The sequence below is a fragment of the Esox lucius genome, chromosome 22, assembly GCF_011004845.1.
Source record: "Esox lucius isolate fEsoLuc1 chromosome 22, fEsoLuc1.pri, whole genome shotgun sequence".
Lineage (NCBI taxonomy): Eukaryota > Metazoa > Chordata > Actinopteri > Esociformes > Esocidae > Esox > Esox lucius.
The window spans coordinates 7,894,165-7,921,099 of record NC_047590.1 but is presented as its reverse complement, the minus strand read 5'-3'; the positions used below and the strand labels follow the sequence as shown (position 1 = coordinate 7,921,099).

The 26,935-nt window shown below is 44.5% G+C and overlaps 1 protein-coding gene across 1 annotated transcript; it reads right to left on the bottom strand.

Annotated features, from left to right (window-relative positions):
- Positions 1-566: 566 nt before the first annotated feature.
- prkx (protein kinase X-linked) lies at positions 567-26,935 on the bottom strand. Its single transcript, XM_010890995.3, has 8 exons — positions 26,106-26,935; positions 22,942-23,110; positions 20,915-21,178; positions 14,018-14,137; positions 6,908-7,003; positions 5,142-5,199; positions 3,143-3,220; positions 567-2,577 (listed from the first exon to the last, which is right to left on the bottom strand). Exons 1-8 carry the CDS (start codon positions 26,269-26,271, stop codon positions 2,452-2,454), a joined length of 1,077 nt encoding a protein of 358 aa, XP_010889297.1. The 5' UTR covers positions 26,272-26,935; the 3' UTR covers positions 567-2,451.

Below are 26,935 nucleotides of genomic sequence, written 5' to 3'. Positions count from 1 at the left end.
TTTTGTTTATTTCCGAGTTTATTGTTTCGGGGTTCTGAAATGAGTTGCCCAAAGTAGGACTGCGTTTACGTCACATAGGGAAGAGACTCGCTGAGTTTTGGGAAGAGGCTGTCCTAAAGGATTCAATGGTCAGTTTTAATCAAGGCCTCTCCACTCTGCGGAGCATCTCTGGAGCAGTCCTGGTATTAATTATTAATCTAACAGGCAACATGAGGAGTGACTTTCCACTGTAAACACTCATGGCTTTAGAGATAGTGGTGTTCGGTCTAAGGCACTAACACACACAAACAAAAGGAAGGAAACACCAACATTTAACGTCTGATGACTGGAATTAGAGGTAGCTAATGCTACTATATGGCCAGCTTAATCTGATAAATGTTTCGTTCCTCAAACAGCATTTGGCTAACCAGACAGCTGTCAATCACATCATTACGCCACAAGTTGGCAACTTTTCACAGTTCGCAAAAATAACAAAGCACAAGACATCCCAAGCTGAATTCATAGATCCCCACCAAGGTCTTACAGCACAAAGCACTCCAGCACACAACCTTCAGAGAAGGAAGAGAATCCGTTGATAGGTGGTTTTAATCCTGGTTGTGAAGGTCTTTCAAGCAGTACCGGAAGGAGTTAAATGCAGTGCTGCACCATGGACAGTTTGAAAGGCCATACAAAGTTGGTAAACAGTAAAATAATAATAAAATAAAAAATCCATCAACTTGGGACAAAAGGCATTGTTTAAAGGGCATTGTGTACAACATATCACACCCTTTGTAAGTACAGTATTTGTTTCTTTCCTTTATGTTTCACTTTAACTAATACATAAACAACAAAATTGACTGTTTTTTTTAAAAAGTGTGTAAAACACTTCCCTCTGAAAAAGAAAATAAGAAAAGGTAACCAACCATGCATGCCTTCCGTAATACCCCGAACGGACAGAAGAAACTCACGACGAGTTTGGTTCATTTTTTAACACAGAAAAATAAAATATCATGCCTGAATGGGCCTTCCAGGCTTTGTAAAGGAGCATGTTGTTCTTTTATACAAGTGATCAAATTTCAATTCCAATAATCTATGTTGACACGGGACCGAAAGGGTTTGGGTTGTGATACAGGAAATGTCAAACAGAGTAACTGTACAATGGGGTTTCTATTCATGATGAGCTTCCTACTGGCTGGAGGGTACGACAGGTGGCAGGGATATCTCCATGTTTATTGGCTGCCTGGAGCGGTTGGCCAATCGATGTGATGAGACTACGAATGAACCACCAGCTTGGCTGCACATTAAATCAGACAGAGATCTGTATTCTACAGTTTGACCTAGTGGAGGAGACCTACAGTAACATAGTGACACGCCCCTCCACATAGACAATGTGCACTGTGAACTATGACAAAAACAGTAGGGTGAACAGTCATTCCACATACATTAAAAATCAACACTTTTTTGTTTACACAACAGCAAGTCCACATGTGTTATGTTCAACAGTCAACAATGTCAACAGCACTGCTCAAGTTCTGAGTGTTGTATAAATACAGTTGAAAAAGTACCACTGACTCCAATTCAAACTGATTGTCAGCCGAAAAGAAGCCTTCTGACCCATCCAACTTGTTGATGTAAGGCACCTTCTACAAGTGCTTCCTAGCCTTGTAGCAAACATGCAATACAGCTCGGCTAAAGTACCTACAGCTAAAGATTTTAACAGCCTATTTAACTAGTACCCAGCCAATAAAAATATACTACAAAGCTTGCTTGGCGTTGTATTGGATTACTTTTCTGTAGACGTTCCATACTTTCTCACTGACAAATATCTAGTACAGTCCAGTACAAACTACTAACTAGTAAATGAGAGTATAGTAACTGCATTTGTACATTCCATCTACCATCTATTGTATGTACAGTTGACTAGAGCATACCGGTTTTGGATGATAAGCATTGCTTAGTTAGTTGAGTTCTTAAAAGTCCCAACAAAAACAGAAACAAGGAACCCAACAAAGTATAAAAAGATGAAGATATAAAATTCCTGATTATTGCATTTTAAACCTTTTTTTTTTTTCTCATAAACAATGTCCTTTGGTTTGAAGAGGACCATAAGTTTCTTTTTTGCATAATAGGAGAAGGCTCAGAGAAACAAATAAAAAACATAAATAAACTCAGGACTGAGGTTTTCCCATCACGAGAGAAAAATAAAAACAAATGATCAGTCTTAAGATGAATATTAGCATGATGTTGCTTCAAGTTCTTTTTTGGGTGACTTCTATCCCGCTCTTCCACACACAAGATCGATTGTTAACATGAAAAATTTGGAAACATAGAAGTGAGGAAGTCTTCTTTTTGACAATGCGCAAGTGAAATCACAGATAAATTATCAGTCTCTCTTCTTCAGCAATATCCAGAAGATCTGAGTCTTTCTCCACATCTCGAAAATCTAGATTTCATTTTCTCTGTTGCTACAGTCTAGAAGTTCTTGAATATTTCTAAATCCTTTGCAGGCACAGGTGCATCTTTGTTCCATTCGTCCTCAGGGTAGGCATCAAAGTTAGATGTGTCACCTTCGTGAGATACCTTGGGAACTATTGGTGGCTGAGGAAACAACATAAAGGTGTTAATGAATAGAGCTACAAAACAGGTGATTTTATACATAACATACAGAGTCATGTTAAATGTATGTTTACCTTGCGGTAATTTGCCTTTTTATTTTTTATTTCCTTCAACATTATTGACACATGAAGGTCACCTATTTTAACAAATAAACCCTGAGTATATGAGTGTATATGGTTATAATAGGTGGTGTTGCCTCCTTTGGCTGAACTACCTTCATGAAGCCGGTTCACATAACAGTCAATCAGTCTTTTACATACGACTCATCTGTCCAAAGCTCACAGATTCAGTCGTTTTGGTCTTTACCCAAGTGTGGTCCTACAAATGTCTGACGTGTCATAACTCAATAAAATACTTTGTAGGGGGTGTACTTAGTTTCTCACCACTTTTATACACTAAACGGGTAGTTTAATAAAGTCAGTATTTACTTAAAAATAAATACGGTTGATTGTGTTACTGTAACCCGCTGGTGTATCTTAAGTCCATGTTTATGTATGTCCTCATTGGTGTGTGAGGGTGAGATAGAGAGAAAGCCAACGCGACAGACCTTCAGTTTCCTCAGAGGTACACCCTCCCAGTCTATAGACTTGAACCATCTGTGCTTTTTTACATCGTCTGCTCCATTCTGCAAGAGAAGGAATTTCGCACAAGAGCCGTCAGCGGATTCTCCAACAAAGCAGGAATAAACAGACATAAAAATGTTAATCTTGTCTGGAAATGGTTCCAGATCAGGAATGAGAGAAAAAAATAAAATACATTCTTATTTCCAGACCCTTTTTTGATTGTGGTGTCTGGTGATTTCCTCTAAATCCTGGGAGTGGAGCTAGAACACTGGATGGCTGATGAGTCAGCTTACTAGCAATTCTTTTCAGAAAACCCCCCAAGGCACAAGTCCAGTAAACCACTATGGGGTGAATAATATTAATTTAAATAATTGTTCCTAACAGCAGTTGTCTTATTGAAAAGAGCCTTCAAACACTCCCACACTGCCTCTTATGACTCTGAACAGTGCATATTAAAACAACAGACATCATCCTTCCATTGAACATCATACTTGTACATGATTCCCATTGATCATAGTGCTAGATTACAGAAACTAAAAGTCTTTTTTAATTTTTTTATAATTTAGCATAGAGCAGAAGCATTGGACCATGGAATTACCAGTGCTCAATGACACTAAAGACGGGTGAGGAATTACAGCTCTACTCAAGAGGAATTAAAGCTCTACTTAAGGAATAACATCTCTACTCCACCGGAATTACAGCTCTACTCCACCGGAATTACAGCTCTACTCAGTGACAGGCAGGCATTATAAAGGGAATATGGGAGAGGGTATTAACAGGAGACAGCTAACAACTTTGATGTAAAATTAATATGGCACTCTGCTTCCCTGCTACTACAAACGGACATCACCTTATTGGCAATAGAGTATCCACGTAGTACGACCAGTCATGATGAAATATCATGGAAAAGTAAGGAACTAATCTCTGGGAGACAGATTGTGCCTCTGAAATGGCAAAGATCTGTCAAGGCTCAGACAGAACAATATAATTGCGTGGATTATGTGATTTCAGTTTTCATCAATGATTATTCTGATGAATAAGATTTGGGCCTAGGCAGGATTTCAACTAGGGGCAGAGATCTCAAGCTTGTGTGCACCACAGTTTGTAGCCCTGTGGAAACACTGCAGATGAAACATCTTGGTTCTGCAGTTCAATTTTCATTGAAGGAAGGCGCAGTAGTATTCAGAATAACCAACAACTCTGCCAAAAGCCACATCCATGCTGGACGCTAGTTTGTATTAAACTAACTTCTTTCATGTTTACTTCTTTAATGTTTACTGCTTGGCGTGGGCTGCTTTACACATGTCCACGTGGAGGGTAAACAAAGAGTGAAATTAGCAGATGAAGGAGACTTCAGCCAGAAGTTAGGCCAAGACTTGCATTTTGAGAGAGGAGACTTTGGACAGCATTCAGTCCAAAAGGTTATAGGCACTGCAGATGAAAGGACCTGAATGCAGAGATTACCATTCACGGTAAATGCAGCATGTCAAAGTAATCGGGAATTGCCTCTATAGGATTGAATCCAGGCATTGGCTTTGTATGGAGGAAATTGTCGGAACGCCATTCCCCCTTGTAAAAAAAAAAAATACAAAATGTGAACAAAGTTTGGCGAGATAATCTAACTAAAGGGTTTATGAGATCAGATCCGTCAGATCACTAAACTGACTTGCTGAGAGTGCTATATTATGTTTATGCAATTCCCCCCGTAAATCCTTACCGTCTCCTCCCTGCCCTTCAAGGCTGGAAACTACCTGCACAACGTCCGTTATATATTCAGCTAATTGAAACCAAATGCAGACATTTATTTCCTTTCATTTACTGTGTCAGAATTGAGAATGTGATGTCAAACAGAAAGACCCACTTCCTCTCAGGCGTTCCACTTCTACGGTGCTCCCATTTATTGTTTTTCTGCTGATTGGGGCAGTGAATCTTACTTAATTCTGAATCTCAAAAGAATTATTTCAGTACAATCTTGAAATTCACCTTCATATTGCCTAACCTCCTGGCTCGGTCGATGACAAGGAACTTCTTGATAAGATCTCTGGGGGGGGGGGGGGGAGAAAAGGAAAGACACAGTCAGAAGTAAGTTCACAAACAACTATCTTTATCTCCAGACAGTAAAGGGGGTGTTGGGGGGTGGCGGTGGGGAGAGAGAGTGGGCGCAGGCATTATTTCTACTGCAGGACTGCAGCCTTGGTCAAAAGCCAAGAGGTCTGCGCCCATCCAAAAGCTGACAACAAGATGGATGTGCCTGGCCGACAACAGATAACCTGACAGACTTAAAGGTGCCGTGGGGTAACAGAGAAGTGCATCCTGTGTGCGCGCGTGCGTGCGTGTGCGTGTAATTAGATGGAAACACATAGGTCACTCACCCTCCCCCTCCCCCTCCCCCTCTTTTGATTGAGGGAAAGTGACCGGTTTAAAGTTCGACAAAGACTTTTAACAACTGCACGGTTGCTGGCATGAGCACACTTAAGGGAGGAATCCAGCGTGATTCACAGTGCATTTAAAAAGACAGAGTGTACGTTTTCCCATGATATGCGACCGCCGCTGACAGAGAGTGAGCTTTCAATAAAGCTGCTGTATCTTACAACCAATGAGCTGCCAGCACAGCCATAAATACACTAGTCGCATATTGACAGTCAGAATATTTTATAATCATTTTTTTATGTCTCAAACCCTCCCCATGGCCTCTTTTGTGGAACTTTAGACAATCATCTTATGCAACCACACTCTGTAAACCATTTTTCACGGGAATATAGCACAGCGCGAGATTAATACTGGCTCTGCTGTACTCTGTGGGGTGACAGACTGTCCTGCTAGCCTACCTGCGATAATAACCGTGCAACTATACTAACAGGAAACACATGGGACACGTCATCTGGTTTGGAAGACGGAAGAATTCGGCTACAGAAGTGTAGAGACAGGGACAGAGGAGCAGAGAGAAATAGAGACGCAGGAAACCGACAGACACAGAAAAAGACAGACAGACGCACAGAAACAAACAGACAAACACAGACAGACAGACACACATAGAAAGTCAAACAACGACAGACACAGAGACCAACAGACACAGACCCACAGTCACAGACAGACAGACACAGAGATGAACAGACACAGACCCACAGTCACAGACAGGCAGACACAGGCCGCGTTCTCAGTGTGCCCAGGTCCCATCTGATTCTGATGGATGGCCTCCCATGAGAGTGACATGGAAGGGGAAATACGGAAGAGAGAAAGCCCCTCTACTCTCTGTGTTTAGGTGGCAGTAGGACTGATGTGTGTGTATTAGTGACGTCTGCCTGGCCCAGTGCCCCCCCCCCTCCCCCTCCCCCTGCGCGCGCGCGCAGACAGATGTCCTCCCACGGCAACGCCGAGGGGCTGGCGTCGCAGGCTAATCGCTACCCACGCTTAGTCATCTGCTTGCGACCACGCCTCATCCAAACGCGCACCTCCATGTGGACGCGCACACGTCAGCGCTTCCAGACGTACCCGGCACCAGAGGCGTTGCCGTTGACGGCTGCAGCCTTAGTCTGACTGGGCCAGGTTCCCCTGGTGGGTCGAGGTAAGGCACTGGACCGTAGCCAGTGGAGGCAAAGACAGCGTCGATGTCTCGTCAGTTGGAGAGATACAAGTGTGGTCAGTAATGTATCACGGTGCTGCAGCGCGTGCTAGGCCGAGCACTGTCCCTCCATCATCTCACCAGTGATCCCCTGGGCTTGGGTGTGTGTTGTGTCGAGCTCACTCACTTCACATAGAAATCCAGATGCCGCGGGAATTCCAGCTTTCCGGCAAGGATCTTCTGATAGATGCCAAACGGATTGTCATCGAAAAATGGTGGGTACCTAGAGGGTAAGAAGGAAGATCAGATGGTAAAAATGTTTTACAAAACATCCCATGATCAAATGTGTTTTTCCATTGGCACACACTAAGAGAAGGGAATGAAATGGATTCACCATGAATACATTGCCTCAGAGGCAGGAAGCAGAGGGCTGAGGCCCAATCCCCGGGCCGAGGTCAGGCCAGGAACCTTGACATAAACAAATACTTTCCCCCACTGTTGGGCAGAATGAGTAATTAATTGCCTCAGCCCAGCCTTCTCTGTGAGCCAGTAGGACACATGTGACTCTCTGAAATGACGCTGCGAAAACGAAGCCACACACTGGCCACAACAAACGCAGGCCTGACAGACAGAACGCACATTACGCCTAGTGAAAACTTGGATGGTAAGAAATCGCAACGGGTTATTCCAATTTTCCAACTGAGCTAATGAGGAGATGACAGGTTGACTCTCTCCTTCCGCAGTCCAAAAAAACGCATCTCAAGTGCCCCACCCAAATTAGCAGGCCGTGGGTCTAGTGTGGTCGTTCAAACATAGGAGGACATGAGGTCTTGGCCCACACCTCTGGAGTACCAGGCTTGAAAGACTTGTAGCTGTCCCTGTCCAAAGTCATCCTGGCTGTGTCGCAGATCAAGACGATACCTAACGATTCCAGCTGTCGCTTCGCTGGCCATTCCCCCCCCTCCCCCGATTGTCCCTGTCTATCTGGTCATGCATCTGACCAGGATTATTTGTTACACACTCTGGACAAAGCCCACAGGCATTTATTAATTACAAAATATTCCCCCAGAAGAGGAGTGGTCACTCCTCAGAGCCTGGTTCCACTCTAGGTTTCTTCCCAAGTTTCGGACCCCTCTTAGGGAGTTTTTCTTAGCCACTGTGCATCAACACTGTTGCCGCTTGCTCCTTGGGGTTTCAGGCTGGGTGTTTTGTAGAAGCACTTTCACAACAGATGTAAAAAGGGCTTTATAAAATTGTTTGAATGATTGGTTGCTGAAAACCATTATGATCACACTCCCCTAATTAAAATATCATGGTGACAGATTCAACACATTGTGAAGCCAATCTCTAGACATCAGCGTAGCCTGTAATTGACAGCACATGTTTAAACCACGCCTAGAATAAATATCCAGTATTCCACCAGAACAGGTTTTTGATATACTGAAACATAATTCCAGGAGGTAGCTTGAAAAAAATAAAAAATAAAAATTACAAAACTTTTGGGGAAATAGTTTTTCTATACAGGGAAGATAAAAGGAGTGACATTGTGTATGGGTTTCAGAAAATGAGTAGAAACCCAGGTAGATGTTTGAGGTCCGTGGGCTTTACATGATCGCTGCATTCTAGACCACCACAGGTGAAAAGATCCACTCAATAGTTAGACGGAAAACACCACTATGTGTCTGTTTTTGACTTTTATGGGCAACCCCCTTGTTCAGCAGACATGTTACTACAGCACGTGACAGCAGGACACAAGTGACAACAAGGTCCTCCTAACTGAAGTCTAACCAGTTCCACCTACAGACGTCCTCATTGGCTCACCTGTGTGTGTGTGTGTGTGTGTGTGTGTGTGTGTGTAACACAACGCTGTAACGGCAAAGACCTGGATTCTCCCAGCCCAGGTGCACTCCATCCTGGACCAGCTATCATGCGGGCAGCCTGATGCGTTACATAACGGACCGGGCCGTTTAAACCCATTACACACACAGCAGACAGACGCATAACCACACCAGTTCATCACAGGGGCCGGTCACAATGGAGTCAGAAACCACTGTCTGCGGAATGGGGGTCTGGAAGTCGTTAGATGTGAAACCGTTTTTTTTTCTCTTCTAACAGAAATGTGTCATGCGTTCATTTGGCCGAGACGAAGGACACATCCCGATGATCAAAGGAAGGGTGCCTTGGCGGATGTCGGCACGCACACGTCTGGAAGATAGACTGGCTGGAATACAGACAGGAGGAAGAGGAGCAATGAGGTCAGTTAATGATTTTCGGTCATGGCCTCAGATCAGAGTAAAGTCCTTCAGAAGAGCTCCTTACCAAGGTGGACGTGTCCTTTAGTGAATGTATAAGGAAGAGAGGAATGACCGGGAAGAGGAAAGAGACAGGAGAGAGACAACAAAAAAGGAGAGAGACAAGAGAAAAGGAGAGAGACCGGTGAGAGACAGGAGAGAAAGAGCGAGACTTGGAGAGAAAGACAGAGACAGGAGTGAGACTTGGAGAGAGATAGGAGAAAAGGAGAGAGGACAGTAGAAAAAAAAAAGAGGGACAGGAGGAGAGGAGAGAGAAAGGAGAGAGGATAGGAGGAGGGGTCTTGGTATTGGAAGAATATGAGGGAAGCCAAATGATGAATCAACAGAGCTACTTTCCAATGAACCCTGATCTTCCTGGAGGCAGAGGGAGGAAGGTACAGTTGGAAGAAGGTGGGAGGAAAGTGTTGAACAACACTGCAGTCAGTCAATTCCCCTCCCCTCTACTCCCCAAAGCTACTCCCCTCCCCTCTACCCTCCCCTTCCCCAGGCTACTCCCCTCCCCTCTACTTCACCAGGCTATTTCCCTCCCCTCCCCTCCCCTCCACTTCCCCAGGCTACTCCCCTCTACCTCCCCTTTATTCCTGCATGCTACACAGCTCTACATCCCATAATGACTTAGGGAAAAGGAGTTAGATAATAGGGGTGGCAATGGGCGGAGTCCTGTCTGTGTCCTGGGTACCACGGACACCCTTCATCTTCACAGAGAAAATGTTGGCAATTTAAAGATAATTCTATATTTTCCCATGATGCTGAGAGAAAATGTTGCAGTTTCAAGGTGCAATACCATGCACTTTTATGTGGCCAATAGGAGCCTGGGCCTCTAGTGCTCAAAGATTGTCTAGTCTGTATAGTTCTCTATCATACAAAATAGGCCAATTATATTTTCGGCATTCTCTCCATTTGGGCTTAGTAATTTAACATTTAATGTATTTTCTATCCCAAAAACATATTTTTATATGTTTTATATATATAAATTATATATTCATCCCTGGATACTCCTGGATGCATGCCCACAGTTTGGACATCCTGTAGTGGGCTAAGGCCTATAAACCAGCTCATAAAAATCCTTTCTGGCTGGTTTGCCTGCATCTGGAATAGGCTACACAGACCATAGAAGACGTTGTGATGTGGGAGGGACACACGCGCACGCTTTCATTAAACAGTGCAGGCTTCCCCTCCAGGCAAGATTAAATACAGGATGATACAAGCCTAGTGGACTGTCTGTCTCTGACTGTATTGGCCTGTGTGTGTGTGTGTGTGTGTGACAGTGTGTGTGAGACAGTGTGCGATCAGGCCATCTTGGACTAAGTGCATGGGGAGCTCAGTGCCCAGGTGACCCTGCCTGTGTGTGTGTGTGTGTGTGTGTGTGTGTGTGTGTGTGTGTGTGTATATATATATATATATATATATATGTGTGTGTGTGTGTGTGTGTGTGTGTGTGTGTGTGTGTGTGCATGCATCTACAGTATAAACACACCTCAAATGGGCAGTAAGTTTTTCCCCACCAGAAGCAAAGACCAATGAACACCCCAGAGAAACACAGGGGCCGAGGTGCGGAGGCAGTCACGGGGGCCGAGGTGCGGAGGCAGTTACGGGGGCCGAGGTGCGGAGGCAGTCACGGGGGCCGAGGTGCGGAGGCAGTTACGGGGGCCGAGGTGCGGAGGCAGTCACGGGGGCCGAGGTGCGGAGGCAGTCACGGGGGCCGAGGTGCGGAGGCAGTCACGGGGGCCGAGGTGCGGAGGCAGTCACGGGGGCCGAGGTGCGGAGGCAGTCACGGGGGCCGAGGTGCGGAGGCAGTCACGGGGGCCGAGGTGCGGAGACAGTCACAGGGGCCGAGGTGCGGAGACAGTCACAGGGGCCGAGGGGTAGGACAGCAGCACATTGCTTTGGTCATACAGACCTAACCAATGTTAGGCTTCTATGGGTTAACTATAATTATTACGGGTGAATAATCTATCTAGATCCAAATACTAGGCCTATACAGATCCAAATACTAGGCGTATCTAGGTGGATTTTATGCTAAGGCATGAATTTAAAACCATAACCCTGACAAATATAATTAGTCACCTAGAGGTGGTGACCTACAAATTATTTTAAGAAGATTTGAAGTGTTCTGGATTTATACACTCAAAACTCTCTTAGGTTCAAATGATGCGCTACTCTTTAATGTTATGCTTTAGGCTTAAGCACACAGACCTAGTTTGTGAATCCAGAAGTGGTTTATTATTTTCTCTCTTCTCTCTTATAAAAAGGTTTTGTGGCTCAATGTGTAGGAATCTTTGTTCAGGGAGATCCATTTTGTGGTGGTTAATCGCCACATTGGTTTAATATACTTCAACATATTTCGGTACATACATTATCAAAACAATAAAGAACGGCATTATTGATCGTTCCTGCGCCTCAGCTGTATATTTACAATGTCATTACCCATGGTAACTGGTAAATGTTAATTGTCACCATGTGCCATTTGATTGGTTCTGCCACCATATACGTCCACCCAAGCAGCATCTGTGAGCGAGATAACCTTTTAAGAAAAGTAATTTAATCAGAACGGGGACAGGAACTGTGCTACATGTTCATAGCAAAATCCAACAAACACAAGTGCTTCCTGTGTTCTGAACTGCAAAAAACTAAAAGGTGACTAATTGTGAACATCATAACATAATTATTAAAAAGAATGACATCCTTTATTGCCTCTCTCTTGCTTTCTATAGCGTATAAGAACCACCACTCAATGTAACATAATACGCCACTTAGCGGGCGTTTTTATAGAGTCGCTTGGTTCAGGGAGTGCATACAAAGCCTATGTGAGGGCTTGCAGGAATGCATGTCAAATGTGAACAATAAGCAAGCACTTAACTTGTCATCCAGTAGGCTAGGCTACACAGATCAGATCTTTAAATTGGTGACCTTGTCAGAAAGAGGAGCAGAGGAGCATCCGGAGGTTTGTGCTTGAGGAAATGCTTGATAAGACCGCGGGACTCTTCAATCTAGCACTGAAGCGCTCCTGATTGCGCAAAAGGAAACGTGAAGTTAACAGCAGATTCGGTCAACGTTTGCAGCTCTCCGCACGAAAGCGGGCCTCTCTTGCGAAGTCATTTCAAATTTCAATCACGCTCTAATGCCGAACCTCCGTGATACGGATTAAATAGAGCCCCCTGTTGCTCGCAGACATCCACTCAGTCACTCATTCAAGGCCGGCATACTCCACAGAAGCACAGCCGAAATAGGATTTTTATAGACATCAGGCCACAGATGTACGACAGCTAAACGACCCGGCGTGAAGGGCCGAGTCCCAAATGTCGCCGTATCCGCGGGAAAGGGCACTGTGTTTGGCCATACGGCCCAGCTCAGAAGACGTGCACTGCTTAGGGAGGGGAGCGCCATTGATGACGCACAGTCGGTCTCCTTGGGATTCTCAGATGAAAGGGCTGGATAAAGCCGCAGGAGTTTGTTAATGCAACACACTGGCCTCAACAGAACCTACACAGGCGCTGCTTTAGAAGAAGTTATCTTTGACCTTTCCTTGACCCGGAAACTTTCTTTGCTCTTTAAGACCTCCATTGCCACCGCAAAACAAGGCTGTCTGGCGCTGGATCCAAGCTCATTCTAGAGTGACAAGCCTTTAAGGTCAACCACCACTGAATAACAGCACACTGGTGTCTTCAATGAGCCCCTGCAGACGATGCCCTGTTTGTTGCAACACCACAACCCCCCCCCCCCCCCCCCCGGGATCTGTTGTTAATAGACAGGGCCCATATTCTCCATGGAACATGCAAGAGTGGGCTCAGTTCCATTTCAACACGGCCAATTGGGAAAGAAAGCTGACAATCTTCCATTTTATTTATTTATTTTCAGAGAATAGCTAATTCACTTGGAGAATACTTCCTGAATGGCTGTGCTAATGAGGGCCGGGAAGCGGGACTACAATCGTCTGTGGACAATGTTAGACAGCCGCGGTCGATGGCGTCGACGCCACAACACCCCTGGTCCGCGGAGCGTGCGGCCGTGAGAGACATGCAGGACAACACGGGGGAGGGTTTACTCTCCCATCTCCTACCTCCCCAGAGCTCAGAAAAATATGAGCATTTAGAAAAGGCAACAACAGTTAAACCATAGAAATGATTACGCTGTTTATGCAATCCAGAATAAAAAAAAAAACATTACCTAAATGAAAATATGTTTTGCCTATCAAAGAAACACAAGATAAAACAATGACACTCATCAATTCTTTATAAGGCATGGAAACAACTTGTGCAACGGACTATGTTCAGGTCTAGTGGCTCACCTTCATCATTCAGCCCGAAACTGAAGAATTACTAAACAGATGAGGAGACATTGTTCCCACCCCCCCTGTGTTTATTGGAGCGGTCCGAAAGCCTGAAGGTAAAGTAAATATCTTAAATAGTTCAAATGTGTTTTTAAGGCAACTGGCCCTATTCATTTTTAAAACAGGAAAGCTTAAATAATGTACAGTTTGTCTGATTAAATTGTATGTATAGGCTATAAGAGAATACAATGCCCTGTCTAAGCTACCAAAACTATTCAACAATGCAAGACTAGACAAAATGAGGCCTAATCCGGTTAAACTTTTTGTTTCAAATCGGTTTTATGTAAGGAGTGGGCTATATAATATTTCAGATTCCAAGGTTTTTAAACTGTTAGTTACCCAATGTGTGTCAACACATTGCGTTATTCCCTGCCAGTTCACCCCTCCCTGTGGACGGCTCATACATGCCCTCTTCCATGGAAAAAAGAAAAGGGAAAAAAAAGACAATTACGTCGCCTGGAGACGATGTTTGAACAGCTGGTTGAGACGATCGGTAAATCCAGTCACACCGCCCGGCACCAGTGCTAACATGGAACGGACTCCAACCAGGCTGCGAGGACTGGGGCCCCCTGGCGTTCAACCCCCCCGGGCCTGTCAGAGGACCTCCGACAGGGAACAACCCACACCTGGGGCGGGAGAAGTGGAGGACACTCACCCAGCCAGCATCTCGAAGATGAGGATCCCCAGGGCCCACCAGTCCACGGCCCGCCCGTGACCTTTGCTCTGGATGACCTCCGGGGCCAGGTACTCAGGCGTGCCACATAGCGTCCACGTCCTAGGGGGGGGGGGGGGGGGTGACAAAAGAAAACACATTACATTTACATTCCAACCAGGGGTTATGAAACTCCACGGAGAGCCGGGTGTTTTATTTTGACTGCGCGGCCGTTAACGTCTGACCCAGGTCTACTCCGGCCTCCGCGTCCCCCAGGGTCATTCCTTATGCATTGCACACCCAGGTCGGCATCTTCGTATTCCCCTGAGCCGACCCTAGATGGAACAGGTCTTCGGTTACCAAGCCATGGGGCCGATATAGGCAGCCGTGCAGAGCGACCACATCGGAGCCCGAGGAGGCACAGGTATACACAGTGACAACCCACAAGCAGGAGCTCTTCGTAGTTGCAGCCCATCAGCTGGTGTGTGGATTCAACCGAGCTACTGATGGATAGGTTGTTGGAAGCGTTGCTTCTGGGTTTTGTTGTTGGATGAATTTTCAGTGAATAAAACAGAATTCTGGATCTGGACTGTGTTCAAACAAAGGAGGAAGTTTCAAATGGGAACCAGAATACAAAACAACACAAGGGGATGATTTTGATCAGAATAACATGTGAAAATTAAAAGGAAAAAAAAGACATAATAACCCCATAATAACCCTCTTTGTCAGTTGCCGTGGAGATAGTTAATTTGTATGCAGGCTTCAAGGTCCCTGGTCATTTTCACATTTCAACCTTTATTTTTCAGTTTGAAGTGAACAAGGACGGCACACATTGGTTGCAAAGAGGAAATAGCTGCTCGCATTGAAATAGCTTTTTTTCCTTTCTTTTTTAATCAGACAGGCATTTCTACCTCAGACTGTGTAAACTCCAGGAAGACACTGCTGCTCTACCAACAGAGGAGAATACAACGGCACCCACTGAGCAACTAAAACATCAACTCTGATCTGCCACTAGGGGGCACTGTGGAAACATCTACAGGCTGTGGAGTGTTGTGGTTTACACCTTGTAAACTGAGCACACACACGCCCAGCGACTGTCACACAAACACACACACACACACACCCCCACTGACAGTCACGCACACACACCCCCACCGACAGTCACGCACACACACACGCCCACCGACAGTCACGCACACACACACGCCCACCGACAGTCACGCACACACACACCCACCCACCAACAGTCACGCACACACACACCCACCCACCAACAAGCACACACACGCCCACCGACAGTCACGCACACACACACCCACCCACCAACAAGCACACACACGCCCACAGACAGTCACGCACACACACGCCCACAGACAGTCACGCACACACACGCCCACAGACAGTCACGCACACACACACCCACCCACCAACAAGCACACACACGCCCACAGTCAAGCACACACACGCCCACCTAGTCGCTCACATGCACACACAAACCCATCAAAAGTTACACACACTCCCATTGAAAATTACACACACCCCCATTGAAGGCTACACACACACCCCCATTGAAGGCTACACACACACCCCCATTGAAGGCTACACACACACCCCCATTGAAAGTCACACAAACACCAGCCAGTGGTAAGAGGGGCAACCTGCCTGCTCGTTCTCCCCTCCCTCACCACATTCTAACCAATTCCTTTTCCCTTCCATTTCTTTTAAGTGGGTCACAAGTTGCACATCAGAGACACATCTCCTCCAAATCTATTTTACTCCCCCGGCCCAGAGAAAATGTAATCTTAGCCCATTATGTCCACATGTCAGAGGGGTCAGACTGTGTTCCGCGGAGGCTCCCTGTAACCCACCACTGCAACATCAGAACTGCTGCACTGCTGCACTGCAGATGCGCAGATACAAATGTTCTCAACAGGGGAGCTGCTGCACTGGGTTTACGGAAAAGCACCCAGGAGTTGTTCTCGTACAAAAACAAAGTAACTGCAATTCAATCGATCAATCGATTCCTGTAGTGTAATTCCTTTATCACTGTAGGACTACCCAGTACCTGTTTTGGGATCTCATGTAAAAGATTCCTGGGAATATATTTTGGATAATACGATAAAACAACTTTATAGGTGGTTTTGTTTTTTCACCTTTCAGTAATTTAGAAAACGGTTTTATTCAAATCAGCTTAATGTATTGAAGACATAAATGCTCACAATCCTTTATATCCGTAATGCAGAGATTGGACAGAGGGTCAAAGTATGGTTAAAATTCTCAGTCATTTGTTTCACCACCCTGTGCCACTTAATTGGCGACTCGCGAGAATAATCAGATTGTATTTGACCTAAATGAGCTGAATTTGCCACTAACTCCTTAAAACCGCAGTTTTGTGAGGAAGCCTATTCATCCACTTAGTTAAAAAAGAAAAAGTTTGCTATTGGAAAAGCCAAACAACTGAATTTATGCTCTTAACTTTTGCTCTCTCCTGCATTGGAAGAGAACACAGCAGAGACACCCTTTTTAAACATCTCTGAATGCCCATGTTTTGGCCTTCGTTATGGACACAGTTTCAAACAACCATTCCAGCTGGACACTCCTGCTTGGATGGTCACTACGCTCTAAAAATAAATGGGTCTCTGAGGATCCTCCTAGGGTTTTTCATTGAAACTGTGGGGGAACCCCTAAAGGTTCTTGGAGGGGAAACATAAATGGACAATTCAAATAACCCCTTTTCATGGTACTTTCGAAGAACCTTTTGATGAAAAACCGCCTTCAACAGTCAACCTTAAAGGGTTCTTTAAAGGACTCATGAGGAACCATCAAGAACAGGTTATTTGAAGCACCCTTTCAAAGAGCTCCTCAGAGAACATTCAGGGGGTCCCCCACAGTTTAAATACCTAAAAGATCCTCCAGGAACCTTCTCTTTACAGACGGTTTTCTTCCAGAGTCCTCAAAAACAAGATGACAGACAGTGATGTATGCGTGATCGTAATCCAACTGCCTGAATTCAATGACATTTTGTTTGAATTGGTCGTTGCGCGGTACAACTTGCCAATTTAACATTGGGTAGCCTGTGAATGTGTAAGGTACAGCAACAGTAAGTTATACATGTGTACATAACACCACTCTGACTAAAGCTCCACATACACCTTTGTTGGAAACAGTAAATACTATGAAAGAAAATGATGTTCTGTCACATTGAACAACATTCTTGAAGTGCAATAGAAAGTGGGAGACATTACATACATTTTAGGTGATACAGTACATCTAGGTCGAGTGATCACAAATGTACCTTCTCATTCTAAGAGCTCTGAAAAGAAGATTGTTATAAATCACAAGACACAAAAAAACCGAGTGAAACAACAACTTTTAGTAGCGAACTGTCAGAAGTAACATAAAACCAATGAATGTTGTGATGGCAATTTCTAAATTCCAAATAGTTCTATGAAAATGGTAGGTAAGACAGCTATCTTGTCCTAAAACCCATTGATCTCCATCTGGACAGACAATAGATGTCCCCTATGCAAATACCAGGTCCCACACATTCCTGTACCTATCTTAACAGTGGGACTCACTCCTTTATACAGTCAGAATACATTGTATAAGAAATTTCCACAACAATGTCCAGTGCATTACACCCACAACTTATGATACAATATGTATACTGAAGCAAACAGATTTAAACTATCTTCTAGTTACAGAAAATATCTGTATGCATCTGTGATGTCACTCGCAGCTAAAGCATACAATCGCACAGTTGACCCCGTTCGAAATTTCTCTGTGAACTTAGAACGTCATAGCCTTGGCTGTAATCTACATGACTGTAATACTAATACCATGTAGTTTTGTTTCTGACAGCCTACAGGCAAGATTGGAAGGTAGGATTTAGTTCATAATATACTTTAAGGACGTTTTTAGAAAATGTTACAATCTTTCCAGAAACCAAATGAAAAATTATTTAAATAAAAATCCTAATCGTAACATCGTAGGTTTAAAAAAGCTAGAACATCTGGTAGTCTTGATGCACTGAGAGGCTGGACTAATGGCAAAGGACTATGTTCGGCCTGGCTAGCAGCTTTGCAATCATTCGAAAGATGAATCAATGTTCAACATGGCACAGGGGGGTTAACACACCTGAGAGACCCAGCTCACGTAGGTCGACAGTACCACCAACTACTGACGAGTGTCGGCCTTTACGGAACCAATCAGAGCACAGCCCTCCTCCATTTTCCACCTTCAGGCACGGACTTAGCTAACAGCTAGGTGGGACAACTACACAACCCAATAACAGCAAGAACATGTACCTCAACGAAATAGCTGTCTTTTCTAAAGCATATTTATGCTTTGTTGGACAGGATAACGGGAAATACAAGAGGGATTTGAACCCATGCTGCAGCAGTAACTGCGGACAAGAGGCAGCAGCTCAGATGGCGGGACCAGGCTGGGCCAGCCGCCTAGCCATGTCAAGATGGGCTAGATAATTCACTCTGGGCTGGAGAGTCTGCTAAATGACTAAAACGCAAATACATAAAGGCCCATCTGGAGGTCTTGGGACCTCAGACTGCATATGAGCAGAATGTGTGGGACCGCATGACATTTGCATTAATTTGCACACATATCTCTTAGCTTCACAGTGAAATGTGCACAGTACAACAGCAGGGAATTAGCTTTAAAAAATCTTTTTTTTTTTTTTTTTTCTCAGCTTTAATAGCACAAGGTGACCTATAGCAGTTGATGAGCTAGGAAACGGCACATTTGTCCAATAGCATACTTGACAACCTCTGAGAAGTTTAAAGTGTAGTATCTCAGCGTGGTGGGTGGCACCAATGGCATTCTAGCCTACCATGAGGTTCGCACAGCACCCACACACTGTTCGATTCACAGGCAATTGTTTTATTTTTTACCAAATAATGATGTTGGCAGAAAGCTGCCTTAGCGGGCGTCATAGGCTACGGTGAATATAAACTAGTTTCCCTACTTGGCTGCTCTTCAAATGAAAATACATTTTGATGTACAATCAGGATTCAAATGCGCAAACCCACAAACTCAAAAACGTGGAGAGAGCAACATGGCCGACAGAGAAAACAAGGCTGAGCCTGCTTCACGCAGGTTTGCATAGTATGACGGATATATTCCAGTGAACAATTTGGTATTCAAAAAGCCCAGGTAGAATAGTAGGCCCAAGATTTAAAAGAAACCTTTTCCCAGAAACCAATGGGCCATACAGTGGCTTTAGCCACAGCTTTGTTCATCCTGGTCAGGGTGACAGGACACTTAGTAGGCTAGACACCACCCAAGACCTGGGGTCTGCAGACCGTCCAGAACAGCGGTTGTCAAACCTCTCCCGGGGACCCCCAGCTGCCTCACAGTTTTGTCGCGGCCCTGAACAAGCTCACCTGAATCAGGCAGTCAAGGGCTCAGTAATTTCATTCAGGTGTGCTAGCTCAGGGATGCATCTAATACATGGAACGGCTCTGGGACCCCAGGAGAGGTTTGAGAAGCACTGGTCCAGACTGAACATGTCGTGTTTCAATGCAACGCGATCAGATCAGAATCACACTCTAATTAAAACAGATTTTATTTTTTTAGGTGTACTACATTTTCTAAGGTGTGAAAGGGTCAGTGCTTGGGCTTGTGGGGAGAGATAAATTGGCAGATCGGCTAAATCCGGGGGACTGATTAAATAAACTATGAATTAATAACTCAAATGTTTAATAGCACTTTAAATAAAGAACGGTACGACCGGAACACCTCTCTCTCTCTCTCTCTCTCTCTCTCTCGCTCTCTCTCTCTCGTGGCCGGCCAGCCTCTTGATATGAAAGCCATGGCTGATTGTGACTTGTGATATTTGCAACTGAAGGACAGCAAGAGTCTGCAGTCTGGACTGTTCAAGCGCATCTGGAGCGTCTTGAAATTGTTTTCTTCATATCAATTTGGCTCTCCATTCTGAGTGGTTGGAGCTATTACCGACTCTGACCCCATCCCTGCAATGCCACTCTCAGGAGCACACGTGCTTCAGTTCCCATCTAAAAAGCGGTGCAGGACATGTAAAAAGTGAGTGATGACTCCACATAAAAATAACGGAGGAAAATCAATTGATGCTCCACAAACGATCATATACGTTTCTGTGCTGATCATCCCTGATGTTTCTCCTGAACGTTCCAATATCTTTCCGTTGCATTTATATCACTCCTAAGCACAGTTCCTTTGAGACCGAAATTTGTTATTAGATTTTTTTATTGAGATGTATTGGCATATTTTAAATGTTCAAGATTTCAGTCGTTTTTAAACCCCCCAAAGGGTCCTCAGACAGAAAATCTAATAGCTTGATAGTCCAACAGTACATCACGAAGATGAAGTACGATCGATTGTGACCCTCAACCCAAGTTCTCCAATGAGTACGGCAGCTCGCCCACTGATTATATTTTACAAAAGTTGCTCCCTCCATTCCTACCACAGACTTCTACTGCAGTGCAACAATGAGAGAAACAATTCACTGCCACAAGGTTGCTGTTGCAGTTAGGGCGGTTGGCGATTGTTGTACGACAAAACAGGATACAGGACATGTGACAATACGACGGACATCAAAGCAGGTGGCAACTCTGGGTCTGGTACCGGACTCTTTACCCCACATTACTGAGCCCCACAGGCGCAGCCGCAGAGAGAACGTGTGGAGAGACAGCGGCGATGACAATGGGCTACTGGCCTGCTCCACCCGTGTCCCCGCCCACACCACAGAGGTTCTCAACCTTGGCCATCTACATGTACAATGTCAGGACTGTGGGTTCAATTCCCACTGGGGACCAGTAGAAAAATAAAACCCATCAGCATTTCGGAATAGCACTATGACAGACAAATACATGATTATGAGTATTATTACAGCATTATATGTCATACCTGTCAGAGAGCTTCTTAGCGAATCCAAAGTCCGTGAGTCGGATGTGACCCTCGCTATCCAGCAGTATATTCTCTGGCTTCAGGTCCCGGTAGACGATCTCTCTGGAATGGAGGTATTCGATGGCACACACAATCTCCGTGGAGTAGAAGAGGCCCGTGGTGTTCCCAAACCGGCCGCGGCTACGCAGGTAGCTGAACAGCTCCCCGCCCGGAACGTAGTCCATTAACATGTAGAGTAAACGGTCGTCATGGTGGGTCCAGAACCTGCGCGGCCACAAATGGTCAACACGGTCAGATTGGAACAAGGCCCCTCTATTCAAACAGGCTCGTTATGAAAGCCCGTCTTGCGGGCGGCTGTGCCCTCACAGCGGGTCTTCGGAGTGGCGCTGCTCAAAACGTTCACATTTGGAGCGGAGCAGATTAAACCAAAACAGCCGGGTCAAACCAAAACAGCCGGGTCAAACCAAAACAGCCGGGTCAAACCAAAACAGCCGGGTCCCCATGTGTGTTCCTACAGGGTGTAATGCATGTACTGCTGCGGTACGGGACATAAATAAAACTAATTGGGGTCATGTGGCCGAGGTATGGAAGCAGTTATATTGAAATACAAAGAAATGCCTGACATTATCTGGATACAGGTTTCGTAGTGGCACATACAGTGGATTGCATAGGCATCGACCCTGCTAAGACTTCTTTTCCAGTTCAAACCCAGCATCCTCCCTTCCTACTGTTCTCCAGTCTGTCCCCGCTTATGTTCCCTACTGACGAAATAAATGGAACCCCCCCCCCCAAAATACAACAACATACTAATACAGTTTTATTCACCTTGTGAGTCGAAGCCTATAAAAGCTTTGCACGCCTGGATTGTGTAATATTTCCTAAATGTTTTAGACTCTGTCAGGTTGTTGGGGATCATGGCTAGACAGCAGTTTTGAAGTCTTGCCAGAGAATCTTAGGAAGATATAAGTCAAAACTGTAACTCGGCCATACAGAATTGTTCTTGTGCAATTCCAGTACAGGTTTAGCCTTGTATTGTTGGTTATTGTCCCGCAGACAAACTGTGAGAAAGATGTTTTTTCTCTAGTAATTTGGCCTGCGCTAATCTGCATCTCATTGCCTTTTAATAAAAAAAATCTCACTTCAATGTGTTTGATCTATCCTCAGTTTCCTCCCACCCAAAAAATAAACCCGGTTGATATTTTCTCATCACCAATAGCTTCAGTGACTTAGCAGAGCAGTTTCCTTCCTGTGCTTTTTTACTTGAACACGGTTAAAAAGATATTGAGACAATAGCCTTAACAGATGCTGTGAAACTTCTCTGGGAATGTTTTGCCAGGCTTGCATTTCAGTCATCTTTGTTATTGTTTGGGGTGGCATGTTCAATTGGATTTAAGTCTGGAGATTGACATGGACAGCCAACAACGTTGCAATTTTTTGCAGAGAAAAATACCCTAGTTGCTATGGTAGTATGTTCGGGGGCACTTATCAATTCGGTGGAAGGCATTTGTACTTTAGTGCACACTACGTTTCTGCCGTCTTACCAGATTATACAGACGTGTGAGCGGAAAACCTTCTCACCACACTGTCCTTGTCATCGCTCAGGCACATGTTCATCTTTGAAGCCTATAATAAAGCCTAGACATTGACAGCTCGCTTATGCCTGAATAAGGGTGATGAAAGATACCTGAGTAACCTTGAACACCAGTCAGACCAGATGGGGGGGGGGTTTACGGTTAATGACATCCTGCGGAAGTAAACTTGGATTGTCGGTTTAGGAATGGATCAAGCAGTCTGGTGGACAGACCGGTGGACAGTCTGGTGGACAGACCGGTGGACAGACCGGTGGACAGACTGGTGGACAGTCTGGTGGACAGACCGGTGGACAGACCGGTGGACAATCTGGTGAACAGACCGGTGGACAGTCTGGTGGACCGACCGGTGGACGGTCTTCATAGTTATAGGGCTGTTATAGTGAATGTTTGGGTGTTTGTTTTTGAGCTCTGTTATGCTGAAATGATGAGACTCACAGTCTGATGAGGAACGGGTGATTGACCTCTGTCAAGACTTCCTTCTCATTGTGGACGTGCTGTTCTTGCTTCAGCCGTATCACGTCTGGGATCTTCATGGCCTTGAGGGCGTAGAAAGCCCTGCTCTTCTTGTCTCTCACCAGGAACACCCTACCAAAGGTCCCCGTGCCTGAGATGAGGCAAAACGAGAAAAACAGCATCAGGATTTAGGCGTTCAGCCATCTCCACACAACCAGTTTAGTTAATTTCTGAAACAAATCAACAATTATAAATCAACAGCAGATGTGTAATGAGGTCAGATCATAAAATCTGATTGCTATGTTAGCAAACATTATTTTTACATTGGCTCTCCCTGACAATGTTTTTATTCCTATTGTTTTTCTATTCTCATCCCCGTGTCAGGACGAGAAACAAAATAACACCCTATCAAATGCCTAGTCATATATCACCGCAATTCAGGATAGAGGGAGAAGACAAAGAAAAGGAGAACCAGGACTGACTTACAATCCCCTGAAGGAGGAACCGAGCCATGGAATGTTCGGCTTACCTCATACAAGGAACCTTTGTCCTACCCTGTTCTCAGTCTCCATAGTAATCTAACAGGAAGCCAGTAAACAAAGCCCAAAAAAAAGTATGTCTTAGTCAGTCCTGATTACTTGATGACAGAAACGTTAGTTAACTGATTAGGTAGATATCTTACTGTAGATTCAGTGCTAAAACAATGGATGGGTAGGCTACAGAGGTTTCCTCTCCTTCTAGGCCTATTGCTGCTCATCTCTAGATTCCCAACAAGCAAGCGATGGCTCGGTTACTGTATAGCCCATGTAGATTAGACTTTCCTTGCCTTGTGGACTGGTTGTTTAGAGAACTTCCAACCAACTTTACAGAGAAAATCGTTTTCTTGGCAAACCAAGTGAGCATCTCACTCAACAGTAGGCTAATAAGGAGGAAAAGTATGCCCTCAATTAGTCTCTAGCTAACAGTTCAATAATGTGTCATTTTTATTTGGAAGAGACCTTGCCACAGAAGCCAACATTACCCAGAGTCAGCCCTCTACCTGTTCTTGTAGATTAATGTTTTGCATTATGTTATGGTTTTTGTTCTGCGTTGATTTAGTTAGTGTAGATGATGGGTATTTTAGTAGCTAATGTGGGCCCTAATAAAACCCTAAATCATTCCTGGCTGTACTGTAAAGACATAAACGAGATAATGTTGCCCTTATCTACAAAACATGTTTGGCTCTCACAAGTGATACTCTTGAGTGCAGCAAACACTGAGAGCATGTTTGGACACCTCATCTGCGTTTTACCGGTTCATTTAAGCACCAGTGCCACATGCTACTCTTTATTTTCACCATATTGACTGAATGCGACCAGAAATGTTTGGCCATGTGACATTTTTGTTGTCATGCTTGGTTCGCCCTTTCATGCTGAAGAATTTCAAAGGCAAAGTCATGCACTGCATTGAATAATGTGAAGTGTAACCTACCGAACGCTTTTTTAATACGCCATGGCTGTTCGGGTGCATGGCTGTTCGTCAGACAATTGATTTGCTGGACGCAACTTGTAATTGAACAGAATACAGAATCCATTTCTGTTTTGTGGGAGCCAAGTTCCATAGTCCCAGACTGTTGGTAGTTCTGGCACACTAAATATTAAATGGAACAAGGCCAGGCGAACGACAGAAAAACAGCTTGAAAGATGGGCAAAAAGGCCGGTAATGGGCACACAAGGTGCCTCGTCATTTAAATGACAATTAGACAAAAGCAGTCCTCATTTAGATATTTAACTAATTTGTCTTAAGAAGTAAATCCCTCTCATTTAATGAAACGATTCTGTAAATTGGATGATTCTATGCGGGGCCAGTAAGCTTCACACTTTCCACAATAGCATGGGCTCAGAATGAGATTCTCCAAGTGTCCTCATTATCATTTAAAGCCAGGTGTTTTGTAAAAGCACTTTGTGACAACTGCTGATGTAAAAAAGGGCTTTATAAATACATTTGATTGATTGAGTAGAAGATGAATTGGTCTTGGTTCAGTGTTGCACTACAACATACTTTCTTCATATTCTCGTTGACTGCTGTTACCACAGGAAGGACTCCACCCATTTAGCCCATGTGAAACCACCACATTTTCAGAAACACTTTGAACCAGAGCCTTTTTTTTTTGTCAATCTCAAAAATGCAGCATATGTCTTAAAGGAATGCCACACTGAGAAATACAACCACATTCATGCACTTGTGTAAAAGTTATGAATATTCTATATCTATAGACAACCAAATACTTCTGGAATAATACTGACATGTCCAACCACACATTTTACTATCATGGAAGCCCAAATATGCAATATTGCAAAGTTTCTAGAAAATGTGTTATAAAAAGTTCTACAACTGAAAAGTAATAACATGCTTTCTATTCAATACATATAAGTGAGTAGAACTAAGTGGATTTGGGCTTTCTCTAACCTGATCAATTCAAACTCAACCAAACTTGGACAAAAAGTAGTGTAATTTGTAGAACTATGCTTTGTTGCTCTCTATGTGAACAGCTTTATACATGATAATGTAACACAGTCTCCATTACCACCTTACAAGATGATATATTGTGAGGCACTATCACTTTCACATGTATTCATCCCAGAGCAGTGTTAAAATCTACCATGTCTGATGACAAAAATAAGAGCTAACCCTTAAGTTAATCATTTCATAAAGGCAAACCATTAATCCAGCCTAACACCTGACCCCTAGAGTTCCCCTAATATGGTGTTATTGAAATGCTGAAATGCCGACTGTATACAGTATGACTACTTCTGAGCTACAGGCCCATCTTGGCTGGGCATTGGGCTTGACTGAAGTGGTATGCTTTTTCCCACTTCAGGCAGACCGATTTAGCAGTAGACATAAAGAATCATGACATTCAGACGCCGAGTTAAATTGTGTTTTAGGTGCAGCGCATCACGTCTCATGGCCATGTCATGACGCGACCTTATACAGAATTCCATAACTGCAGATCCCATAGTGGCCTTTGGTTTTCGTTGCTCGAGCCTCAAATGTACCCGCAGTAGCTAGTTTTCTGGCAAGTTAGTGTTAACAGCCCTTTGACACACCTTTAGGAGTGTACAGTATACGGTAACATACGACTACAGCTAGTTCGGTAAACTTACCAACTGTGGCAATGGTGTCCAAGTCATCGAGGGAGTATGTCCTGCTGTTCAGTGATAACGATGCAGCTCCGGCCAATAACAGGGGACTGCTCGCGCTGGTCTTAGCACTCTCGCGAATAGAGTTGCTTTCATTGATTATACCAACCTTAGCCTTTGTAGATGCCATTTTCACTCGGCATCCAAATGTATCTACACTAGCTTTCACTTTAGCCAGTCAGCTAGCTACCAAACCTGTTTCCCTAAGGGTAACGTTAGATTCTCAAGATCAGTGTCCGTACGCCCAATGTCAACTGTGGTTTTAAATCGAATGTACTTCCCTTGGATGAGTGAGCGCCTTCTTTGTCTTGATAAAATAGGTGACTAGTCGCATCCTGCCTGTAGCTAGCTCGAGCGGTCACTCCTGTCAAATGCACATGCCAAAGCTAGCTCACCATAACAGAGTAGCGGTCGCAAGCTAACACAAAAGAAAACCATCCCACTGCCATCGGCTCAAGATGAATGAATGGCCAACGCTTTAGCTTGCTCGCTAATAAAGACAAACTACCAACTTTAAAGCCCATTTACGCGCAAGCCGCGGCTGGAATAGCCAGGACCCTCGTGTTGCTATTTGGAACGCTGGGAAGGAAGAAAGACATTTCAGACATTTAAATTATTTACTTGTTCCCCTTTCCTAGAACCTCACCCAGTTTAACAACACGGACGGGCCAAGGGAGGAGGGGATCCTTTGTGTTGACAAAAAACTGACCAATGAGCAAATACCTGATGTGCAAATTAACCAATGCTTTCATTAAAGGGGCGGAAAACCGTTTGATAGACAACTGGAAAACCCA

Bases quoted from the DNA above. Each gene is read 5' to 3' on its own strand.
- prkx (XM_010890995.3), bottom strand. From the start codon at position 26,271: ATGGCATCTACAAAGGCTAAGGTTGGTATAATCAATGAAAGCAACTCT. The intron at 7,004-14,017 runs GTGAGTGTCCTC...CTTACCCTCTAG, and splicing joins ATCTTCGAGATGCTGGCTGG to GTACCCACCATTTTTCGATG. The intron at 5,200-6,907 runs GTGAGTGAGCTC...CCCCCCCCCCAG, and splicing joins CATCTGGATTTCTATGTGAA to AGATCTTATCAAGAAGTTCC.